General features: G+C 46.9%; 1 protein-coding gene and 2 non-coding genes across 3 annotated transcripts in view; 2 read left to right on the top strand and 1 right to left on the bottom strand.

Annotated features, from left to right (window-relative positions):
• Positions 1-12,661: 12,661 nt before the first annotated feature.
• Positions 12,662-26,343, top strand: part of LOC115327527 — a 123,030-nt gene continuing 109,348 nt past the window's right edge. Inside the window, exon 1 of the mRNA XM_042289172.1 lies at positions 12,662-12,737. Within this exon, the coding sequence (XP_042145106.1) occupies positions 12,662-12,737 (76 nt within the window). The remainder of the gene's footprint in view (positions 12,738-26,343) is intronic.
• Positions 13,300-13,371, top strand: Trnam-cau. The gene has a single exon. It is a non-coding gene; the product is annotated as a tRNA-Met (tRNA).
• On the bottom strand, positions 19,342-19,413 carry Trnam-cau. The gene has a single exon. It is a non-coding gene; the product is annotated as a tRNA-Met (tRNA).

The following is a 26,343-nucleotide window of genomic DNA, read 5'->3' as shown; positions in this document are numbered from 1 at the left end:
AAATCGCGGTCGTCTCAACCACCATCATGGTCGACACTGGCGTGCGACGTCCTTTTGTGGCGTAGGTGCAGCCCATGTATAGTACAATGGTTTGTTTTAGGCTTCATCTAGCAGTCTGAAGAGTCCAGGACATTTCGGTGCTCGAAATATTCGGTGTGCGGAGTTTTTGTTGCATGAACGTGGAACACAAAGCGACGCAAAGAGTCGCTTTTGTCCTTATTTTACGATTATTGTTTGCCCGAACTTCATAAAAATATGTCATCTTCTCTTTCTGCTCGACTTTTTAGCAGGCACCAGCGCCCCACGGGCGTTAGAGCATGTGTCTTCTCGCCTCCGACCACAATGAATAAACTTGCACCCCCGTGTAGCGTCTTTTGGGAAGCCGGGATCAGGGACTGCAATGATGCTCGACGATTCCTCAGAAGCGTTGCTAGCAACGCCGATTAGGTCACAGAGCAGTGAGCACAAGCGTTTTGTAAATAAAAGGGGTCCACATTACCCTTTGTGCATGATTATATTTCTTTTGAAGGCAGCTGGCCTCAGACTTACCTTATTACGTATACGACGACTCACCTGTAATACGAGGGCGTTATAGTATTTGGAAGGGCTAGAAACTGGCATTCTTTCCGGAATATATTATTATCAAGCCACACATGCGAATAACTTCATATGCCTATGCTTATGCACGTTACATACGTATCATCCAGACATATTTATGACAAATCTTAATAAAGATGTCCTAGACGTATATTCTAACCTTTAGAATATTAAAGCATGCTATTGCCAGAAATGACGGACCGTTTACACCGAAATATCCGTGTACCTGACGTCTTTTATGAACATGTCCTCATTGGATCACTCAGGCAAATAATTGCTTAATTACACGTATCGTATATTTTCATGGGGGGGGGGGGGGGGGGGGGGGAACATAGTCAAATAAGACATCTTGATAATTACATCCATTATATTTTATGCGCCACTGCCGCCACAATATTTGAACATTCAAATGTCCACACTGCCTGCTGGAAAGCTCAGCTATTTGAACTTCCAAACGTCTATTTACACAAAAATCTCCATGCAGCAAAAAGTCCTTGCACCGAAAAGTCCGTGCTCCGAAATGTCGGCACCGAAACGACCGACACCGAAACGTCCTACACTGAATTGTTCGGATCCCCAGTCTGAAGAATCCAACAACCTTGCGAATAAAGACAGAGCCATTTGACTCTCCTTGTATTTTTCTAAATTTGTAAAACGCCAAGTATCCGGATTCATCAGAGATTTAAGCCATAACTGCAGCGACTGGCGGCTTCATAATAATATATAAAAACAAAGCTTATGCAAACTTTCACAAGAACGGTCGTTGACGGACCGTTTACATGCCATGCCTCCCGCGCTTGGAAATATTAAATTAAAAAAAAAAAAGAAGCAATACTGGAACGGGGTGTGTGTGATTCATGCTGAAAGCGCGGACAGGGGGGGGGGGGGGGGGGGGGTGCACTTATCATTCTGCTTTGTTCAGTATACCAGGAACTCTGTGATAACGTTATTGCCCCGTTCAAGGTTTTCGAAACGCACAATGGAGGGGGGAGAAGGGGGGGGGGGGGGGGTCGCTTTAGAGCCTGCTTGGGGAATTTCTTCGGGTCGCTGAGGTGGGGCTTGATGGAAGTAGGACATCCGGACGCTACAAGCTGTTCCAGCCGATGCACTGCTGTGAGGGTTTCATTAGCAAAGCGCACATGAAGGCTCCCTGAGTTGCATATGACTTCTCGCTTTTTGGCGCGCATTGCTGCACCAAATCCGAATGCCACGTGTCACTTCTCCCAACACTGAGTCACCTCCGATGTCTCATGGTATCGAGGCGCACGAGGGGGAAGGAAGGGGGGGGGGGGGGGGGGAGAGGAGGCTCCACTACGTTCTTTCTTGCGTTTGGGTTCAATGTTTCAAGCCCAAGTCTGTAAATAACGGGGAGGCTTGGGAGAAAGCTTCGAAAACCAGACAGCCTCTTGTGCAAATCGTGATTGATTTGAGCCTGAGCTACGAACTACGTGCATAATGAAATGTCCGAAAATATTTGTACCCTTTTTTTATCCCTTTCATCGCCTCATCTAAAACTTTCTGGTTTCCTCGTGCGGAAATGACATCTTTAAAACAATTGTGAGCTTGGATGTTCCCTACTTTAGACAAGCTTAGCAGCACAAGTGTGACACAAATAGGCGGCGCACACCAAGTCACTGAGCCAGAAACTTTCTGGTTGTCGCGGGGTAGTCAGCACTGCATAGTGTACGCGTGCTTGTCCTCATGCGACTACCATTATATTGCCGGAGAAAAGCAGTTCTTTTCTTGGTCCTGACATTTAATTGAAAATATGGCATAGAATATAGTTATCCTTCGATGCAAAAGGAACTGTTTCCGAAAACGAGAAACGATCTCCAAATACTTTTTTAAAGCATTCAATTAAACGGCTTTGATGAAATGGCGTTTGATTCAATAACGTTCGATGAAATGGCTTCGATGAGATGGCCTTCGATGAAGTGTCCGGACGTAATCACCATCATTAATTTGAAATACGAGTTCATCTTTCCTACCTTGCTCAGTCCACGGATAAAACCACCTCATCTGATTGGTTGCTAATATCAATGACCTAACTTGATTAGAAATGCCATCAGTGACGTTTTTGCGGTGGCCCGTGACCTGCTTCTTTGTTTCTGTTTATTATTAGTAATTATTTGTTACAGATGTACAGACTATTTTGGCAATGTATTTACCTTCCGCTCTATAACGACTTCGGTCCACGAGAGCGCATTCGATAAACAAGTACACAAAAGTAGTAATTGTGGTCGCGTTGTCAACTCTATCCCTTGCTTAATCATGTATAGACCCTTTCAGGCAACATTTCATGGGCGCCGCCATCTTGACGTCACGTGACCCTGCCGCCATAGCCGCCCTTCAGTTTCTCGCCGTTCCTCCGCGTCGTGTGCTGCACCGGCCACTACGGGAGCTTTGTTTCGTGTTCTTTTACGTTCCCCGTTGAAATCGTGTGTTTTCTTTAAGTCTTTTCGATATTTCGGGCTTTTATTTAATCATTTGATTTCTATATTTGGACATAGCTCTTGTATTTTCTTATTTATGAAATGGAATCGGACAGCGAATGGATCGACGATACAACATTATGGCTTCAGAGACCATATAAGTTCATCCCATTTTAACGTTTTTCTCGCTAATGAAGGGTAGTCGACACCATTGCGACATATGCAAATTTTAACTGACGCATTAAGGCTATCCAGTCGTGATTCTCGCTGTATGTGCGCGCTTGTTTCCGTGAAGCCGACCCGTATGTAAGCGAATTAGCGCGCGACGAGACGAGCGACGGCGACAACGGCGAGAGTCAGCGACGAAGATTTCTCACTGTCGCCTGTTGCATCGCTCGGTTTTTTGGGTTTCTAAAAAACGTCGCTCACCGTCTTGGTCGCTTGCCCCCGTCGCTTCCATGCGGTTTGCCTCGTCGCGCGACTGCCCGAGCGACAGCGAAGCGGATCACCGGCGCTTGTCTCGTTGCTCGCCGAATCGCTTGCACGCGGTTTATACTTAATATCGAGGCGCCGATGGTTCAATCCTGTGCGCATGTAAATTAATTGAGTATAAACCGCACGTAAGCGATTTGGCGAGAGACCAGATAAGCTACGGCGACCCACTTCGCTGTCGCTCAGTCAGTCGCGCGACGAGGCAAACCACATGGAAGTGACGGAGCAAGCGACCAAGACAGTGAGCAACGTTTTCTAGAAACCCAGAAAACCGAACGATGCGACGGGCGACAATGAGAAATCTCCGTCGCTCGTCTCGTCGCACGCTAAATCGCTTAGATGCGGGTCGGCTTTACGGAAACGAGCGCGCACATGCAGCGAGAAGCACGACTGCGATAGCCTCACTGCGTCAGTTGAAATTTACAGTTTACGTCGCAATAGTGTTGACTGCCCTTTAGTAGCGACAAAAACGTAAGAATGGGATGAACTTACATGGTCATTGAAGCCTCATAATCTTGCATCGTCGACCCATTCGCTGTCCGATTCCATTCCATAAATAAGAAAATACAAGAGCTATGTCGAAATATAAATATCAAATGATTAAATGAAAGTTCTAAATATCGAAAAGACCTAAAGAAAATACAAGATTTCAAAGCGGAACGTAAATGAACAGGAAAACGAAGCTCCGGTAGTGGCCTCTGCAGCACACAACGCGGAGCAACGGCGAGAAACTGAAGGTCGGCTATGGCGGCCCGGAAGGCGCGCGAAGGGCGCGCCGACTGGTGGCAGCTCGAGTAACTGACTCGCTGAAAGCGTCTATACAATGCGTAGGAAGAAACGCGTTGACAGCAATATAAGGGGAGAAGCTTGGAGAATTGTTAAGCGGGCGTTGGTTTTTAAAAGCCGGGGATCTTGAAGATGTGTGACAGAACGCGGGGGTTTGCGGCAGGGGTATGGAAACGGGGCTTTCGGATTTGGATTATTTCTTAAACTGATTATGGAATGGGGCAGAATCGTAAATGTCGGCGAGGAGCATTTTATTCTGTCAGGAACACCCGGCTTGCTTTTGTAAGTAAACGACCGCTGAAACAAATAACAGACATGCACTGGATTCTCCAGTAGGTTCGAAAAGCCACGTTACGTTCTCCGCTCAAACCGTTACATTGGACTTTAAAAATACGTGGAACAGAAAAAATGATCAGATAGAAAAGCTACACGGACTGAGTGTATCTCCGTTTCAGCATAACTTGATAAACGGCGAAAGCTACGATCCCCGTTGGCCAATCAGAGCAAAGGAGCGACGCACGAGACAGCTCTCCGTGGGAGGATCGTGTTTCAATGGTACATCGTCAAGTGCTTTGCTCCGATGCCCCGATTGGCTCACGAGGGTCGTAGCTTTATATCCTGTCTTCAAAGGACTGGCTCTCACCACGCTTGAACGAGCACTTAACGCCTCGCCTTGTCCTGTGCGGAAGGTACTCCGTGATAATGGTTTTGTCCGGTTCAACATTCTGACAATATACAATGACACTTCTGTGAGCTGCTTGGAGATGTCTTCGGGGTGATCCGGGAAGTCAGACATACTGCTTTGGTACAACATTATGTTCTGTATACCCAGGGATGGACCACACCGGACGCTGCAAGTCGTTGCAGCCAATGCAGCGCTGCGAGCGCTTCATTTGGTCTCGTGCTTCGCGTGTTTCCACACTCAGCGCATGTCACGTGTCACACACTCAGAACTGATTTAGCTCCGATGACTCGTAGCGTCCACTGCGGTCCATTTTAAGGTAGAACGGATCGTAACAGACTACGCTGCTTTGTGTTTGCGAATAATGGATCGCTTAGAGTGGTTCATTGGTAAATCCTGTTTGAGTTCAGCCTGAGCTCGCAAACTCTGGACACAATAAAACTATGTGGCGTAGAAATAAAAGCCACTGAAAATGTCAGTACCGTTTTTCTTTTTGTACTTGCAACTTTTGTTATTGCTTGGGACCGAGTTCGGCCCTGGGAGCTGTTTGCCGCACTGTAAATTTGTCCAGTTATTAGTGAGTGTAATGATTTTCATGTAGGTGATAGGCCCTCTTGGGAAGAACATATTAGAAATAGTTCAATGCTATTTCTTGAAGATATTGCCAGATAACAACTCACAAATATTGGGTAAAAATTTCAAAGTGGCCTAGTTCGTGTATTTCGAAGCGCTGCATTTTGCATGGAGGCAAAATAATGCAACATATTAATGGAACACCACGCGATATAGTGTAAAATATTTTCCTCGAGAAAAAAAGAAAAACGAAGTTTTCTTTTAATTGCACGCTGAAGTTGGGGAACTTTTCACATTGAAGCACGTTTGAAGCGTTGTAAATATTTTCAGTTATAAACTCGAGTAAAAAAATATTTTTAGATGATTTACCGTTCCGGAAAGAATATACAAAAAAAAAATCAACGCTATATCTAGAAAATATTACCAAATATGCACTCGCAAACATCAGATACAAATATCAAAGTAACACGCACGCACACACGCACGAAGGTACACAATAACCTGAAAGCCGAACGCAGAGGCTGATGTACGAGTAGTGATCAAACTGTTTCTGCGGTTGACATCATGGGACGTCGCGTTCATGTGGGAGCTTTAAAGGTTAGGTGATCAAAAATGCACAATCATGACAATCAGAGCACATATCTCCAACATTTTTTACCCTCAACAACCTTCTCTCCCCCTCCCCCTTTTTTCTCGCTCAGAAAAAAAGAAAAGAAAAATAAGGGAGATCATTTAATGGTGCGACTTTTGCCGACGGTGCACACGCGCAAAAGTACTTGTCAATCGCAAAAGTGTTATTTACGAGATAAAGTACACATGAGAGTGATTGTCGCTTTAGATGTCATTATAATAAGTTTTAGTAGTGCACCCATACAGTAGCCTAACCACATAGTTTTAACCCAACTACGTGAAAACGATCAGTTCTTTCGTTGACCCATTCAAGACTGGCAGTTGTTGAAATATTTTAGCAAAGCGAAAACCGGGTATCGGCGCAAATGATAATCTCTACGCAAACCCGAGCCCCTGAAACTTCAACAGTGCCTCCGGTATATGTGTGCGTGTGTTCACCTTGATTAGAGAAGTCATTCCAGATATAGTCACGAGAGTCCGGAAAGTCGAAGTGCTTCCGTCGCATTCCAATTAATGCTCGGAGCCTTTATTCTTGGCTGTAAGTATAGGTTAGGTTAGCTTGCACCTCACGCGTGATCCTAAAAACAAACGATTCCGTCAAAGCATTTTATGCTGCACAGGTTACGCCACCTCAGCTTATCGGATATCAGTGATGCATTACAAGAGACTTGAGTAGCTCTTGCTGTGTTGCAACTTACAAGCACAAGTAGAGAATTAAAGAAAAAAATATTATCTTCATTTTTATTAAAAACGAGCTTGCGAAAGCAAGGTTATGGTCTCATCTCATATGTTGCGCTCTAGTACAGCATGGCGACACCACTGATTCAGATACTTTGGAGTTATTAGCTCATCGTAAAACCTCGTTGTCATCGGCGGCTTCCTGAACAAGCTCGCGGCATGACAGTAATATATTATATTGCGCCTACATTGCACTGTTTGCAACAGCAGACTGATATTTCATTATCGACAAGCAAACTCTACCTGCAAAAATTAAATGTAATACGAAGAGAATGCCCATAGTTTTAGTAATCAGTAATTTGTAATGTGATATAATTAAATTTTAGTGATTTTTAAGAAAGGAATCGGTAATGTAAAACAGTTAGTTTTGGAAAGTGCTTTTGCCATCTCTCGCCTAGAAATCTCAAGAGGGCGACTGTACTAAAGTGATTAACCATTTCGAGAAGAGATATTGAGTTGAGAAAAATTAACGCAATATTGTAATTACACTTCCAAAATTTGACGGGTGAACTTGTACTTTAAACTTTTGCTTACGGAAGGGTGAGTTCTAGTCACCGGTGTGGCCACGTGCAATATGACGTCTAAACGCGGCACTGGTCACTAGTAGGATCTCAAAAAGCAATATAAAAATGCAAGGAACCGGAAAAAAAAAAAAAAAAGCTGTTTCGTATTATGGATTTTTGCAGATCTCAATATTTGGAATTTCGGTCAAATTTCAGTACAAAAACAACGGTTTGACAGCCCCCAGCACTGTTTATTTCAACGTGTGTCATATATAGGCAACACCAGGTGGGTTGGGGTAAAAGCACCGGACATGTTAGAGTACGCACGCTGGCATGAGTTCCCGTCCCGTAAACACTTTTTGTAAGGCTCGCCGCTTTCTCTTCAAGTACCCAGGGTCACAATACACTCTGTAGTACCGTATTTTCCGGACTATACAAGTTTAAAAGTTGAAAATTCACCCGATGCAGAATATCTACAGGTGCGGACAATACAATGATTTAATTTTTCTAGATCCTTCACTATGACAATTGTGAAGGATTTTATGAGTAACGGACTATACTAATGTTGATTTACGTACGATAAAGCTTCATCGTGACCTAATACAGTAGGCGTTTGTCAAGTTCTGCTGAGTATGATACTTTTTACGTTCGGACTAGGTGCTACGTGCGGGCTTTGCACTGGGTGCCGATTGTGTACCGGGTGCGGACTATCTAAGAAAACACTTCTATTTTTGACGCAAAATATTTCCCTGCGGACTATGCACCGGGTGCGGGCTATAGTCCGGAAAATGCGGTAGTTCCTTCGAACTCTAGGGTTTTTGGACGATGGCTCTTGGCCTATGCCCATCCTCACATGGCCCTGGGTCACTTCACATGGACGGCAGAAGCAGTCAAATGCTCGGAGTAGCCAAGCATGCTTATCGCAAAACAAAACAAAAATTCAGAGACGAAACCGAGAGGCTAGGCTTTGAAATGCTGCAGAAAGGAGAGTTCGGTTTCGGGCGCTTCTCTGGTATCGCCGGAGGAAAGGGGTCGCTGTGCCTCCCGCCGCAAATCGCCCATTATGCGCTTAGCTTAGCTTATCTGGCCTCGAGATGCAGCAACAAAAGGAGTCTCCCCGCCGTCAAGTTAACTATGGGAGAGGAGGAAATGGGAAGTGTGGCGAGGGGAACTTTTTTTCTGGTTGAAAAATATTCTGCAGGTTGGTCTTTGAGCGCCGCGTGGTGGGAAGTTTTGAAACTAGCCCGAATGTCTCGGAATCTTGGCCTTGAAAAGGAGTCCAAACAGGGTAGTTTTAGTCGCCTGATGAACTGTGTTATTAATTCCCCACTGGACCTGACGCAATGTCGAGTCCCAATCCCGACCATCTTGGTCTTTGGCCAAGCTTGCCACCGCCGGAGTCGAGTCGAGCGCTCGACTTGTCCGTTCGCTCAAAGCGTGTTGGTTACGTTCTTGACGTGGGCAATGCTCAAGGTTTCGCAGATTGCCTTGAATTTGGCACTAGTGAATGCAGTCGCTAGGTCTTTGATTTCCATTGTCGGCGGCCCGAAGGTGCTGACCACATCCTGTAGGAACTGTGCTGCCGGTGCAGCTGACGGGTTGCGAACTGCAACGACTTCGCGAAGCCGTTGAACGGCAACAATTATGTAAGCATTTCTAGACTTACTCCTGACAAACGGTCCAAGATGGTCAATATGGACGGTGTGAAAGGGTTTCGCAACCTTTTCGATGCTGCGCAATTAACTTTCCCGGTTTCTTTCCTGATGTCTTGTGAAAGAGGCACTCAATGCAGGTGGCGATGTATCTTCCCAAGTAGCTTTTCATGCCTGAGAACCAGTACGTTTCCTGAGTATGGTCAGGGTCTTGTCCACGGCGAAGTGCCCAATGTCATCGTGGCACGACCTCACCACCCTACAACGTGCCTGGCTCGGAACGACCCGCAGGAGGTTTTCCACAGAGCCGCTGCCTTGGAACTTCTTGAATTGCCGTTGCGCAACTGGCATTCGCCTTGAACACGACGGTCTTTGAAAAGCTGTTGCTTTCGCTCAAGTTTCTCCTTCAGTGCCATGATCTTGGGATCATTCCGCTGGGCAATAGCAAGGGCACTCCTCGATCCCGACGTTCGTAGCGATCTGGCGACCACTGACAACTTCCATCTCTCCGGGGGGGGGGGGGGTCATAAGAACGACTTAACTCATCGACGTGCGCCATCGTTGTGCCCTTCCGATATTTGATATCAAAGGTAAACTCTTGAAGACAAAGCCACCACCAGCCAATTCGTGGCAGAAGAGTTCCTGCATTACAGTCGGTCACCACTTTGAAGTTGAGTACGATCAGGTAGGTTCAGAACCTTTCGAGTACCCGCACTACCGCCAACGTTTCCAGCTCGTGCGAGTGGTATCTCTCTTTGTGGTCGGTTGTCCGTCGACTGGCGCAGACGACTGGGTGGAGCTCTCAGTTAGTTTGCTCTTGTAAGAGGATCGCTCCCAGCCCATCTTTGCTGGCATCAGTGTAGACCTCTGTTCTTGCGTCGAACGAGAAGTGCGCCAAAATAGGTTTCTCGACCATGTTTCTTCTTCAGATCGTCAAACGCGGCATCATGTGTATCGGTCCATTTCCAGGGTTCGCCCTTGGGCGTCAGCTTTGTTAGAGGTTTGGCAACGGTAGTGACCCCCCCCCCCCCCCCCCCCCCCCACACACACACACACAAATATTCCGAAGTAGCTCGTGAGACCCAAACATTGACGTACCTGGTGTACGTTTATGGGCTACGGAAAGTCAGCGATGCACTGCAGTTTGTGACTTCCCGGTCGTACACCTCCCACGGAAATGTCGTAACCGAGGTAGTCCACTCGGCCGTAGAAGTAGCACTTGCTGAGCCGTAACGTTAGTCGGGCTCCTCGAAGGACGTCAAGAACCACCCGTAGATGATCGAGTCCCTCCTCTAGGGTTCTCGTTTGGAGCAAGACGTCCATGTAGGCGAGTGCCACGGTGTAGCGCAAGGGTCTCAACAGAGCGTTAATCATCCTTTGGAATACCGCCGGTGCGTTAGCCAATGCGAATGGCATACTGACGAATTCATAGTGGCCGTCCGGTGTGACAAACGCAGTCTTGTGTCGCGACTCTTCTGACAAGGGGATCTCGTAGTAACCATGCAGACGCCAGGTCGAGGCTCGTGAAGAAGCACTTCCCTCGAAGACGGTCTAGCTGGTCGTCCATCAGTGGCGGGGGTACCTGTCCTACTTCGTGAGAAGATTCAAGGCTCGATAGTCCACGCAGCCTTTGTTTTCCAGTCTACTTTCGTACCATCAGGATAGGACTCGCGTATTCTGAGGTTGAGTCGACGACGAACCCCGCTTCCTTGAGTCCTGTGATGACTTCCTTCGTGTGGACTCTTTCCGCAAAGGAAAGTCGATAGGGGCGGAACTAGACTGGCTCCTGGGCCGTCAGCTCAATCTTCATTTCGGCCATTTTCGTGTGTCCAATCTCGGAAATCTTGCGTGCGAAGCAGTCGCTGTACCCATCAATGAGGCGTTCAAGTACATCTCGCTGCTCCAGAGTGACAGAGGGCCTCGTTTTGATCTCCTCGCTTGGAACAGCTGTGTTGATGTTCATCTCGTTCCTCGGAGAGGGCTCGTCGCCTGGATAGCAGACCACAAATCGTGCTATGCGCTAGTTCTCTTAGATGTCGAGGTTGTGATCCGACACGTTCATGATTGGCAGGCGAGTTTCGTTGTCCTCGCTGACGTTTAGGACACAGAGAGGTACGCAGTGTGCACGTCCTTCTTGGCCCCTAAACTGTGCGTCGACGAACACATCCGTGTGGGGTGCTCTGCTTGTGACGTGAAGTTTGACGAATCCCATATACTTCGGGGAACTACAGTTGATTCCTTTGCCCAAAGGCAGACAAAACGCTGCGGCAGATCAGGGATCTTAATAGAGCGCAACGTGTCGTCGTTCTCGTGAACGTTCTCGCGCCCCTCGAAAATCCTTACCGTGTTTCGACGTCTCAAAACCGTCACGTGAGTTTGCTCCGTGAAAGGCTGTCCCACGAGAAGGGGTATAGACTGCGAGCTTCTGGGCACCACAAACAGCTGAACATCCGCCGTCGCTGGGTCGATCGCGATGGTAGCACTTGTCTCGCTACACGGTGTGACGCGTCCATGGTTTATACCGTCCGATGGTAAAACGGTACTGCCGCGGCTTCGACTCGTTATATTTAGGCGGTCCGCATCTTCCTGTCGCAGAGTAACGCACTGAATACCCAGGTCGACATACGCTAACACTTTCTGGCCATTTAGTTTCGCAGGCATAGAATACTTTTCATTGGCAGCTTCGGCGGCGTGAAAGTTTGCATCGACCATATTCTGGGCGACGCGTGACCCGCAGTCTCGCCTGTCGCGACAGTCCTTTGCGTCATGTCCCGCGCGCTTGCAAACGCCGCACCGCGCCTTCCGCTGCGGTGACGGGCGGTTCAGAGACACATGACCGTAGTCGTCGCAGTTGAAACAGAGCATTTCTCCCCTTTCGTTGAAGAGCGGCTTCCTCCTAGGAACGAGCGAAGGGTCCAGCCTTTCACACCGCGCCTCGGACCTCGACGCCGTCGCTCGGTCGGCTGCGTTGTCGACGCGGCGCCTCGAAGTCGCGGGCAAGCCCAATGCAACTTGAAAGCGGTCCCCTTTTGACGCCGGGGGAGCTGAGGACGCCATGTTGTCCAAGCGCTCTTCAAGGCGTTTTAAGCAGTGAAGTAGCTCATCTGGTGATTCGTACGTGCGTACGCTGACTGCCCTGATAGCGCCTTCGCCGTTTAGTCCGGTTATGATGTACTCGATGCACGGCTCGTCACTAAGGTTGCACCGACGAGCCTTGGAGAGTAGTATGATTCAATCGGCTCACCTCGCTTGCGACGCCGATCCTCCATGTCACGATGTAGGCGTTGCACCGATGTTGCCGACGGGAACGCGCGCCCGAGTTATTTCCATTCCGGCCAAGTTTTATCCACCGACGACAGGAAATCGTACCAGCACCTCGCCGGGCCCTCGAACTTTGTAAGTGCGTTGCAGGACATCAGCCTGTCAGTCCAATGACAGATGTTGGCGAGGTCGTCGATTCGTCGGATCCACCCGTCAACCGTCGGGGCAGCTTGATAAAAGCGGGTTGAACGATGGTAACAGCCGCGCCGTCTTCCCTACGCCGGAGATAGGCGAAGCAGAGTCTGGAGAAGCGCCATGCCGCTGACAACTTCTCTCGCCGCAGTCTGGGCTGAGGCTTGGATAATCGCCGTTACGTCCAGCGTTGAACCAGGTCCAGTACAGACGAAGTCGGAAGTTCGTTCCCGGTCTTCTCCCCTTTGTCCTTGTTCCCGCCATCTTCTTCGTCGTTCGTGACGGTCGAAGATGCTGCGTTACGAGCAATGGTTGAGAGTCACAGGACGCATCGTTGGGCTGAGCAGGCGATCGTTTTATGTTCGGGGCGTTCGCAGTTGATCCCACTTCTGAGTTGTTTAGACGACTTAGGTAAAATAAATGGCTTTATTGTCAATCTAACGGCATGTTGCACATTCGCTCTTCTCCACTGCCCCAGAGAGAGTCCTCCTCTCCCCCCGGGTTTGCGCCGCGCGCGCGCCGATTCTCGCGTGGTAGCGCCATCTCGTGGCCCAGTGGCGAACGGCGGGTCACAAGAGTTTCGATTCAGGTGTTCGGAATTCGGGAAATTAAATAGCCGCGATTATGTCCTGTGTGACCGATTCGCGAAAAATGGGGGCCGGGAAAAGAAAGGGTTTTGTAGTACAAAACGTCCGTAAGCGGAAATAAGCCACGGCATCTGCCGTTTCATATGTGTGACACCGTGAACAATCCGTTCGTACAGCAGAGTGGCGCAATGGTGGCGCGCTGGGCTCATAACCCAGAGGTCCGTGGATCGAAACCACGCTCTGCTGAGCTTTTTGGAATGTTATATAAAATTTTATCAATTCAAAGCAACCAGTCATATCTGCCCAAGTTAAATGAAACCCTGAGGGATATAAAAATGATATAAGATCTCATGCCACCAAATTAGTCACTCTGAAGCTCCTCCAAGCTATTTCAACGATGCTGAATGTTACTCTTTCGTTTCATGTTTTACGATGAAAGAGTGAAAAAGCAGATCAGCTGGTGTGTGCCTTCCATATTTTAGCCAAGTGTGAAAGGCATAGACCAGCTTATATGCGTTTTCTCGAAGGCTGGGCGTCGATTAAAATTTTAGCTCGATTAATCTCCCTCCTTTAGTCGAATAATTAATCGATTAATCGCCGCAATTTAATCGATTAATTAATCGATTAATACGTCTTATTAATTTACATGCACATAACTTTAAAAAATTATTTTTTTGTTTTGTTCAGTATATGATAAACCATTTCGATTATGAATCAACCTCGATGTGCGCAGCTGAGAACAGTTCAAAGACACTCACCACACTCACAGATTATTACTTAGGCTTCATGAGGCAAAGAGGTTCGTTGATATTCTTCGGTAACAGCAACCTCCTTTGATTGTTCACAATAGTTTCTGCTACTGAACTACGCAGAGGATTGTTTCGGCACTGAAACTGCCGAAACAATTGTCTGCATCTGTCTGGAGTCTGGAATATCACCCGTAAAGTTTACTTTATTCTAAACTTTGACCTAAAGTTTGCCCTACATACAGGTGTACATTGTACTCGCCTACGCCTGCGTGGTGAAAGCGTTTATTTTTTTTGCTTTCTTTTCGTTTGTCAAAAATGTTACCGATTACCCGGTTAAAGAAATTAATCGCTTTTAAAGTATTAATCGATTAAGGAGTAGGTTAATCGATGAATTGTCCAGCCCTAGTTTTCACTCTTTCTACATAAAAGCTAAAATTAAAATATGAACATTTGACATTAACCTCCTTAAAGGGATGCTGAACCGAAATTTTGATTTCAGAAAATAACGCAGAAGCGCTAGGCGGGACGCTACGAACACAAAAGCATCAATCATAAAGCGATATCTCCAACGGATGGTCGTGTTTTTGAGAAAGAGGAGCGCGCTTGGGGGGGAGGGGGAGGGGGAGGGGGGGGGGGAGAACAAGTCCAAAAAGGCTTGTGAAGTCGCGATTCTCATTTCCTCCTCTCCTCGCTTTGACTCCGCGAGGACGCGAAGAGAGAAAGAAGCAAGGCCGTTTCCCCTCCTCCTCAACTATTGTGCAGGAAACGCGACGTCGCAATTCTCACTCAATCGCATCCTTATTTTACAAAAATACGGCCATCTGTTCGAGATATCGGTTTATGAGTGGTGTCTTCGGGTTGGTGGCGCCCCGTTGAGCACTCTTGCTACTTTATTCTGTGAACTTCGAATTTCGTTTCACCATCCCTTTAAAGGGATGGTGAAAGAGTAGAGGGATGGCAAGGATTTTTTTACTAGTTTTTATTTTGCACCGAACCTGAGCGCACTGAACGTAGTAACTTAATTAAACTTTTTTTCTCGAATTTCGCTTGAATTTAAAAGGTATAGGCAAATTAAAATTACAAAAACAAGCAAAAAATAACCTCCTTCATGACGATTTTGGTAGCTTGGGTGGCCGTGAACTAGAGGAGGGGTAGTGAGCTCAGCGAGCGCTCAGTGCGGCAGCCGTGAAACCGATCGACACGCCGTGAGACCGGCGAAAGCTACCTTCGACGAGTTGTACCTTTTTCCTGCGGCACTGCGCTTTCGTAAAAATGTCCACGTGTTCTCAACGGCCAGCATCACGCTCACACAGGATCTTAAAGAACGTCTTCGGCGAATGACGACGAACGAGTAGAAAACGTGTGTTTAGCACGCTGCCGCCGGCCTCTGGAACGCTAGCAACACGAAAAAAAAACAGCATGCAAGATGGCCGTCCGGTGGCCGCACTCGCGCTGCAGCGAACAGACGGGGATGCCTGATCCAGCGATTGCCATTGAGATCAGTGCCCAGGACCTAAGACGTCGCATATCGCGCGCTTTCGGCACCGCGGGTCGCCCCCGTAGGCGGAGGAGGTTTCCGCGTCGTCCGGTTAAAATATGACGCTCTGATATTTTGTCACTCTTTCTGGCCGGCTAGCTTCCATGAACCCCAAGAGATGTCTAAACCTGTGGGGGCTCTTTATGAAGATCCCTCTACTAATAATCGCCGCCCGATGGGTATGCGCTTCGCCCGTCACCCAGGGAGTGACATAACACAACCAGAAGACAGCGAGTCAACTTTCCGAGGGGGAAGGGGCCCGGTCAGGATGGTGACGACCGATGATGGTGTTCGCCTGATGGTAGTCCCCCGGGAAGTCGAATAAGAAAAAAAAACTAAAAGTTGTTCGATCCCGCTGGACACATTACGACGTCGGTAGGTTTACGGTGGCCACTGTGGCCACGTTTATTTTCAAAACAAAACGACAAGTCAACGGTAATACCAAAACTTCCAAAATTAAAACACCATACTTTAGTCCCCAGTCTCAAGAGCCGAATTCCCCCTGAGAACCCTCTCGGCAGCCCTTTTCTAGCCTCGTAGATGCCTCCTTTCCCTCCAGAGATGGACCAATCACTTCAAATTTCACCACTCCCACGTGGTACACTGTCGTCCAATGGTCGGCGAGCTGTCATCCTGTCGCTGTAACCGTCAAACCTAAATTCCTTGTAGAGTTGTTCTCTGCAATTTTTCCAGTCTGACTGGCGCCAACCGCTAAGTTATTGCATCGGGCAAAAAGCGACAATTTTACACTAAGCGGCAAAACCCTCTATATACAGGCACATTCGGCTAAAAGCCACAACCAGCTGCAAGAAGGGATCTGTCCGAGCGGACTACCGAAACCCGAGACGTTTCTTAACGACCGCGGGGAAGCCGCTCCCCACTCCCGGCCGCTCTGCCCCCGCAAATGCTCCCTCGAAAACGCCGACACTCACAAAGAAAGCTAAAAAAATTTAAAACGAAGCCGATGCAACTGTAGAAAGATAGACTTTTCTAAAACAAACTTTACTTATTTCTAACAAAATCCTTCGTTACTTAACACCTCCCCACCAAGAATGTTGCAAGTACACTTGCTGTTCGCGCAACATAGCGAATGGGTTTACTGTACCTCCCGGTTGCCCGTCGTCGAGAGCCGGCAGTCCAGGCCCGCCGACCCTTGTTGTCGCCCGTCGATCAGAGCTCACAGTCGAAGTCCGTGTCCAGGCCTGCTGTTCGCCTTTCCCACTCCAGTGCTGCGTAGGCTGACTGTCCCGGGTTATCAATGCAGGAGTCTCGCTGCGGAACCACCCCGGGATCGTCATAGCCCAGGTCCTATGGCCAGCGCTCGCCGTTTCCACCGGTTTTGCTCCAGGCCTTCCTGGTGGACCGCTCCGGGGTTCGCCATGGGCCAGGCCAGGCAGCCCGGCTCCAACGTTCTTGTCCAGCTGCAGCCTCGCTCAAACCCCACTGTCTCGCGCCAGCTCGTGACTTCTCCGCCGACCGCCTGTCACGTGCCCTCTGCCTCGTCTTCCACCCTCGGCTGAGTCAGCTCCCACAAACCGCAAAAAAAAAAAAAAAAATAGACGCTTAAATATGGTTGCAGGGCCCCTTTAAAATTGGACGCAGGTTCAATGTTTGATGTTTGATGATAAGTAGGGTGTCGTATTTTGGGGGTTTATTGTTCTTCAATTTCGGGGGTGTTTTCTCGGAGTCTATTAGAGCGCAGCTCTTAGGGGCCCGTTTCCGGCTTGAGCGGCGTCGCCGTCGCCGTCGGCGTCGCCGTCGCCGTCGCCGTCGGCGTAACCGCGCGGTGCATTATGGGACATTTCCCATGATGCACCGGGGTCACGTGACCTCGGGGGGTCACGTGACCCCCCCTTGGTCACGTCGGCGTCGCCGTCGCCGTCGCCGTCGGCGTAACCGCGCGGTGCATTATGGGACATTTCCCATGATGCACCGGGGTCACGTGACCTCGGGGGGTCACGTGACCCCCCCAGGTCACGTGACCCCCCGATGTCACGTGACTCCCCTGAGGTCACGTGACCCCCTCCTCGAGGTCACGTGACCCCCGCCGATGTCGCGTGACCCCCTGATTGCGTCATCGTCACTGATGACGTCACCGGCATCTACATCGTCATCGTCCTCATCACTGATGACGTCATCATCAATGATGACGTCACCGGCATCCACATCGTCATCGTCATCACTGCTGACGTCACCGGCATCCACATCGTCATCGTCATCATCACTGATGACGTCACCGGCATCCGCATCGTCATCGTCATCATCACTGATGACGTTACCGACATCCGCATCGTCATCGTCATCATCACTGATGACGTCATCAGTGACGTCACTGATGTCGTCACCGGCATCCACATCGTCATCGTCATCATCACTGATGACGTCACCGGCATCCGCATCGTCATCGTTATCATCACTGATGACGTCACCGGTATCCGCATCGTCATCGTCATCATCACTGATGACGTTACTGACATCCGCATTGTCATCATCACTGATGACGTCACCGACATTCGCATCGTCATCGTCATCATCACCGGTGAAGTCATCAGTGACGTCACTAATGACGTCATCGGTACCCGCATCGTCATTGTCACTGATGACGTCATCAGTGACGTCAGTGATGACATCATTGGCATTGGGGGTCACGCGACCCCCAAGGTCACGTGACCTTCCAAGGTCACGTGACCCCCCTGGTTTGTTTAACCCCCCCCCCCCCCAGTGCCCTTCCCTCCTCCTCCTCAAGAGCTGCGCTCTAATTCGGCGTTACAGGGAGTTGTAAGCGGCTTTCACTTTTTTTTCCTTGCAGATTCGGTATTTTTCGGCGTCAATTTTCAGTGTCGGAGAACAAGATCGGCGTTTATCGGTGGCTTTGTTGAACAAAAAAGGACAATCGAATGGGATTCTTCTAATTCTAGGAAGTTTGTGTGTGACCCTAATACTTGGAGAATGTTCAGGCACCGGTAAGAGAATGGAAACAAGATTAGAAATGTAGTTCAAAACAAACAAGCGGCATCGCAGTGCAAGTCAGTGTTTAGAATTAGCACAAAATTAAACTGTTTATAAAGATTTTCTCTTCGCAAAAACTTGGATGTTGTTTATTCAAAACCCTCTCCATTGTGATTTTATTGTGTGTATGTGTGTCTATCTGTGTGTGTGCGTGCGTGGAGGGACCCCCCCCCCCCTTTCCCACACACAGATACACATAGAGCGATTAACCGATTTGAATAAAACGACATTGGGAGTTCATCTTCGGGGTTTATTTGTACAAACCGAATACGCAAAACCGCAGTAATAACAAATCCCATTTCTTCGGTCTTTTCTTGAAGGATTATACGCAAACAACGTATAGACCTTTTCTACCCGGGTGCTGCCCCCTTGGATAGCGGAACTTCCGGTATGCGGGAAAAACGTTTTGCTCTGGCCATAACTGGGAGAAGCTCACGTTTTAATCGCGACTGTCTATAATTCTTTTTCTGTCCTTTTTTTTATCTTAATTTACTCATTCCAGATTGTAATGCATTGTTTTTTTTTCTTCTTTTCATCCCGCATATTGGATTCGTTAACTACATGGCTGGATTCACGGCTAAACAAACATATATACCTTTTTCATTTACTCTCGTCCCGAGCCACCCAGTAGGTGTATCCAGTACGGACGACGAAAAAATAATAAAACATTTCAACCTGCAAATAGTAAAAAATATATATATACAGTCAAAGCGAAACGAGTATACGTGTGGCGGTTACGCTTATAGCCTAAATCTCTTATATCGGAGTTGCGACGGCAAAACAATGTTTTCGCCCATACTGGGAGTAACAAAATTCAAAACCATAAAAAAAAAAAAAAAAAAAAAAAAAGGTCTATACAAGCAACATGGAGCTGACATATATCACTCTGTCTATTTTATAATATATGAAGAAAAAATACCTTAGCAGAGCGTGGTTTCGATCCACGGACCTCTGGGTTATGGGCCCAGCACGCTTCCACTGCGCCACTCTGCTGGACGGAGAGGGAGGCTGAGAAGGTTGCTTAGGCACTTACTATATTCGCATTTCTTGTACGAACTTTTCTTCGAAACTTATATTCTATAGAGGGCTTCTGTACTTTTTGCGCACTGTAGAACGGTGTAGATGTCTGCTGTTCTTTTTTTTGTTGTTGTTGTTTTTTCCGCGTGTATATATCAGCTGTTCTTTTTTTTTTTGTTGTTGTTGTTTTTTCCGCGTGTATATATCAGCAGTTCTTGGGATGGGAGTAGTTAATTTAATATGTCTTAATTTAACTGCTCTGCTAAGGTTTTAACATTAAATGACACTCAGACGACTAGGCAAAAAAAAATACATATACAAATGAGCGCAGTCTTATTTTACGTCCTATTTCGCTTGATTGCCGCTGCATCGAGTCAGTTATCAGAATTCGTCTCTGCAGGCACGCAAGATTCAGCAACCTTATATGTGACTTACTACAAACTAAGAAACAAAAAAGAAAAAAAAACGCTCAGTCTTACCAGGTATAATTATGACGCCGCTAAAAATCCGGCAAACCAACAAGCCCGCATATCGTCCCTGACACTTAATCGAATTTCTTACAGTCTAATATCTCACTTATTCATAACTCTCATCGTCCACGTTCCCATCGTCGTCCAGTTCACTTTCCGCGAGTATTCGTCCAAACCCGCAACTCCTAAGCACGCGTACAACTGTGGCTCTCCCGCCCCGCAGCCTCCCCAATTACTCATCAACCATCAAGAAACGGAGCACCAACGACCTCCCAAGTTTCTCTTAAAGTCGCAGGCCCGCGTCTCTCTCTCCACTTAACACTTGCCAAGCCCCCCCCCCCCCCACACACACACACACAAAGACGAACAAACAAACAAAAAAGAGTCAGCTGCAGAGCTCTTGAAGCCGCTCCAATCATTTCCTGTTAACAAGCTAGAAGCTTAGCACGTGGAACGCGCTCACGGAAAACGAGTTGGTGTTCTCTGGCCGGTACCACGTCTTTGAAAAAGAACTGACAAGGGCTATGAAGAACACACACACACACATATACATATGCAAACAAACACACGCGCACGCATAAACACGAGCAAGCACACACGCACACGCACATGCACAAGCGCGCACGCAGACACACACGAACACACACACTCAGATAGACAAGCTTGAGTTTCCAAACATGAATTGCAGGTGGTTAAGTTTTTTTTTGTGTTTTTTTTCGTTAGTATATTTATTATTGCCAGAGTTCTGATGCCTCGGAGTAAGTTTTCTGCAATCAATTATGCCCAGCGTTTGCAACGTGAGCATTAAGAACAACGAAAAAAAAGATGAGAGGACGTGAAAGCAATCTACGGCGACGGCCACGGGTACTTTCGCGGCCGCCTCGTCTCCGCCCGAAGCGAGTACGTTCGATTGGACCAACAATTCTTAAACAAAACAAAAAACTCAGAAGTGTGTAAAGTGATCGGCCACTCAAAATATAAACGCCGACAAAAACGTCGGACGTTGCAATGGCGGCGCGTGTAATCAGAATAATAAAAAGACGATAACAAAAAAAAAAAAAAGGAAGAAAAAAGGTGGAAGGAATAAATGAGCATGACATTTCCGGCACCTCGCGAGTGTTACTAACGACAGAGGATCTCCGAGGTGCGAGTGCTCTTTCTTGTGTAGACGCGTGACTCGTCTGCGCGCAATATACGCACACTTGGCCCACGCTATACACAAAACCGTATGAGATAAAAAGAAAAAAAAAGTAAAGTATACTAACGTATTTGCCAATTGTGGACGCCGCTGATTGTGAAACTCAGTCGTCTGACTTTAAAGATTAGCATAACCTTCACCGATTGTCTTTTCCCGTTGGGAAGAACACTTCATGTAACATTGGGATGTTATAAAGCGCCGCGTAATACGGACACTTCTTTTTTACGCTGCACGTAGCTCGTAGGCGGAAAACGCAAAAAACAAAAAGGAACAAACACATATTTGCCAATTATGGACGATGCGGATTGTGTAAGTCAGTTGTATGACATTAAAGCCTATACACTGCAAGAACTTGTAGAGGAAGCCCTTCCAGTATGTTTTTATTTCTTTCATTAAAAAGAGCACTTGATGTAGCACTTGGTTGTATAAACTACCATATTATATGAACAAACATGTTCGGAAAGGTGCCCGACTCTACTCTTAATGTAACATTTGGTGTCGGCATAAAGCAAAGTAGTGCCTCGAAGCTACGCCACAGCTCGAACAAGATCCCGGAGGTGACGGTGCTTTGTAGTCTCCACATACCTTTCAGATGCACGTGTTTTGTTATTGTTGTTGTTGTTGTCTTATGCTCACGCGTTTCGAAAGCTGCGTTTATGTAAAGCGGCGTTTCACTTTACAAGACGCCGACGGCTGACCACTTAGCGCTGACCGAAAGCGACAGGATTCTTCGAGGCCGTTAATTGAAGGAGTGTCTACGACGCCACGGAATCGCTAGTGTATCTGACGGCTCGACGTGTGGGTGTATCTATCTGCTCAAACAATCTTGGCAGTGAATATGCTTGGGGCGTTAACCGAAGATCGTAGATAAAAAAACGATGCCTGGAATAAAAAGGGGAACGGCCTTGTCTCGAAGGTGTGGCGGCGTAGGTGATTCTGAGTTAAGAACTGAACGATACGTCTTCCTGGTTAGCCGATTAAAGGCGGAAGAGAGAGACTGTACAGCCAACTACCCCCCCCCCCCCCGCCCCCCCCCCCCCCCCCCCCCCTCTTTCCAGCTGAAGAATGAAAAACAACACCACAAGCTTGGGACGATTGGGTTCCCCCTCACTTATCCCCGAGTTCAAATAGGGGTAACTGACACTCCGACGACCGGGAGAAAGGGTTAATATATCGTTTCGGGATAACGAGCAGGTCGAATATAATGTATGGTAAGAACGTCCATAGCTAACCACAACGTATACATACAACGCCAACTCCCGACGCTGACGTTGTTACTGCGCGTGTGATCTGATACCTATAAAATTCCATCGTAAAATTTTTTAGGTGTGGAAAACACCGTGTCCTAAACATAAATAGTGTAGTTAGGAAGCAGGCACTTCATTAAAAAAAAATCAAAGTGTGTGTTTGTTTATACAACCTAGAACTTACTCTGCCTCAACGGGCGATTTCTAGCTCTCCCAGCTGTAGATGAGAAGTTCACCCAGTGCGGGAGAAACTCTAGGCTTGGGTCTTTAACGTGCATCATGCAGTAGTGATACAGGCTGCAGAGGCCTTGTCAAGTCAAAACTGTTTTAACTTTTTGCCTCTGCAGCCCACATCACTATCTGATGATGATGTAAATAAAATTGATTGATTGATTGAGTGTCCGCACGCCGGTATACTATACTCAAGATCGAAGCAGGCAGGAGTGGGTATTGAACCCAAGATTCTTGGGTTCTGCTAGACACCTAATAAATGTTATGAGCATTGCGTCAAACACGTATTTAAACGGACCAAAGCTTAAACACATACTTGTAAATCGTATGCTCAGTTCTACAATGGACCCCGTGCGCAGCTGTAACTGTCAGTATACGGTTGGGAACAAAGTAATATATCTTTTTCTTTTAATTTCACACCATTTATTAGCTGGTGCGCCAACTATGTGAGCCCGCCATTGCTCGGGCACGTACCCTTAGCATTCATTTCACACGAGTGCCACGTCAGAGTTCGGCGAGATCTCGGAACCAATCGCACCCTTTGTGCCTAATGAATGAATGGATGAATATTGGGTGTAGCCTTTATATCGGGTGGTAGCTAGCGCCACCTAGCCAAAGAAACGGCGACCACCAATGTTGCTCGGTTAGGTTCTCGAGAAGGGTCAATTACGAAACAATAAATGGCCATTGGCTATTTCAGATGACAGCACACACTCCTTTATTGAGAGATTGAGTAAAGATTAGTGTTCTTCATTTGCCTCTTGCTCAGTAAAGAAAATAAAATGTTTCTACGTCTGTTCGTTCTTTACGTATTACATAGAGTATGCAGTCTTTATTGAAATATCATGTTTTGGGGGGGAAACTCCAAAGTGATGTAACAGTTTTCGGTTCGCTTTGTACATATAGAGCCACAGAGAGTTTTGTGACACGCTGATACCATTCGGGTTAGCCGAGCCTTTTTGTTTTGTTTTTCTATCGATAAATATCAGGCATTCCCGAATTTCCCATTCGATTAGCACCAATACAATAACAAAACAATTACAAAAAAGATAGAGCGAAGAAAACAACGTTGTTCGTAGAATATTTGAACCCCCTGTCACACGCAGTGGCCTGACATATCAAAGTCTCAACAAATTTTATTTTTCATTCAATGTAGAAACAAAAATATCGATAACAACACAAAAACACATCGATCAAACTCTAGGGCCTCGGGCTTCTTTGAAGATCGTGCTTGAACGTTCTGACATAGATTGTCCTTTTTTTTTGTTTTCTTTTGAGTTGAAGAGAGTCGAAAGCGATGAAGACAGTCATCCAGGAGAACAATTTAACGCTTTCTTCTGTCCTTTCATTTTCGATCTCGGCTTTGTCATTACACCGCGAAATGCGTGTGTTTTTAGTTCCCCCGACTGGCGTGAGAGATTATTGGCCCAGCGAAAGCTCCCGCCTTCCCCCTTTTGTAGTTTCGATGTTTGAGAAGCTATAAGTGGTACCTTGCACGGCTCTTGCTGTGGCTCTGAAGCTGAATAGAGTCCCTCATGCCATCTGAGCCGCGGCAAGCACCCGAATGCGAACGCTTTGTTGTCTGAGCCAAAGCCAGAGAATGTATTTCTTCTCATTTATAGCGGTTGTAAATATATATATATATATATATATATATATATATATATATATATATATATATATATATATATATATATATATTTTTTTTTTTTTTTTAATGGAATGCAAACGGTACTGCGGTTTCGCTCTTCTGTCGTGATGTATACCTCTATTTGTTTATACCGAGCCTATCACATGAGATATGCATTTATTCGCTTTACGGAAAAATAAATCACGATTTAATAGTGTGTTTCGAAGCATTTGCCTAAGACATTTTACGGTCAATGCTGCATATCTTTGTTATGTGACGGTTCTGATAGATATCACGTTTCTGACATACGAGGGTCGGGTGTGCGCCGTATTTGGGGTCTGTTCTTTTTCTATCAGAAGTGTATTAATGTTTTTATTTATTAGAAAAATGATACAAAGTACACATTAAAATAAGTAATATGTCGCTTTACGGAACGTGAGCGTTGTGCCTACTTGTGCCGCACTTACTGAAATTGTTAGGGTATAAATTGTCTTGTTAATTTTTTTTTTCTTTCGAATTGAGATAACTTTAAATTTAACAAAAAATGCGATAGGGTTGAAACAATCATCACGTGATTCTGGTAAACCTTGATGTATGAGGTTTGACTCGTAATCTAACTCAATGGATCTTCCAGAAAATCGCAGACGGTCTCACGGTGGCGGTGTCAAGTTCCACTGCGCTGAATGGGGGACAGGGACCCCGACACCCTTACAAAAACTACCAATGAGTTTCAGTTCAGTTTATGATGTATCCTACAAGAATAAATTATAAACTCAACTGAAAGTCATTTGAAACTCATGGATAATTTTTTGTAAAGCCAATGTAGGCTCGGGCCAATTCGAACCCTTCCCGTAAGTTATGGGGTTCATTCTATCCTGTCGTCATGAGTTGCCAGTCAAGATCATGGATTGAGAACGCATAGAAACCAGAACGAAGCAGCAAAAAACAGTCGACGGGCCCTGTTTGGATATCGTCACGGATACACCTTGCGGTCTGAATTGGAGAAAACGCTATAAGCCACTCTTCTTGTATCGATTCGTCCTCTTTAGCGTACCGTACATCGGTTCTCCTAAGTTGTATGACGAAGACGTTAGGGGTGACACGTTTCTGCGAAATGTTCTGTAGCAGTTAGTATTTGTTGATTGTCGGAGCCGTGTATATGCATGACAACTTGCAGCATTAACCCGGTGATGCTGCATAGTTGATGATGCTGTAAGTTGGTGATGCTGCAAGCGCGTCTGAAAACAACCTCAAGTAAAGCGCATGAGAAGGTAGATCATTTGTACTATATGTTTACTTTCCGCCGACTTCCTTGAAGTTTTAGTTAGGATTAGATATATTCGCTGATATATGTCGTTAATCTTCTTTAAGTTCCTGCATGTGGGCTCGAGTTGTAGGCTTAATTTCAAAATACGTAACTTTTTTATTCTCTGGGATTCACAACAAAGCAACATCATTACCTCTATGAACAATTTGAGAGTTGGACCTCTGTGAAAATAGGTCGTGACCAATGAAACATGTATGTAAACCTTCCTAAAATCAAGGCCAATGCGAGCTGACGTCCTCGGGGTACGTGGAGACCGCGAAACAGGCGTAGCTCTCTCCTCTAACTTGTAACCATATACCGCGTGAAAACACGGAAACCCAGCAACGATCGATTCCTAAGTAAACTAAAAACCGTAGCCAAAACAGGATTCCACCAGACCTACAGAACCGCGAACATGGGCGCGCGCGCGCGAGCACACAGTTTTCGACAGTCCGTCCGTCACACCTGTCGGAGGAAAAGGTGGCTTCCTTTTTTTTCGTTTGTCGTCTAGGGACAAGGAGACTGCACGGGGCTTTCCTGTGTTCCGTTTCTTTCGACTTTGTGTTCTTATGGTCTTTCGCCCCAGCCGAGCGCCGCTGCTCCAGCCACCACCAGGGTGGGACGATGACCTGTTGGAAGCCAGCGGAGCGGCGGCGGGAGCAGCCAGAGGACGAGGAGGAAACTGGCCCACCTTCCCACTTTCCCTCTTACGTCCCAAAGTCACGTGATCCATTTTTGCCCTCCTCTCCCTTCTTTCTTTCTCCGTTGGCCGTCCTCCTCGCCACGCTGAATCAAGTTCAGGGTTAGAGAAGATCTCTACCAGC

Source organism: Ixodes scapularis, unplaced genomic scaffold (genome assembly GCF_016920785.2).
Source record: "Ixodes scapularis isolate PalLabHiFi unplaced genomic scaffold, ASM1692078v2 PGA_scaffold12__126_contigs__length_90152505, whole genome shotgun sequence".
NCBI classification, from domain to species: Eukaryota; Metazoa; Arthropoda; class Arachnida; order Ixodida; family Ixodidae; genus Ixodes; species Ixodes scapularis.
Note: the sequence above shows the minus strand (reverse complement) of the source record. Positions and strands in the feature narration are given on the sequence as shown.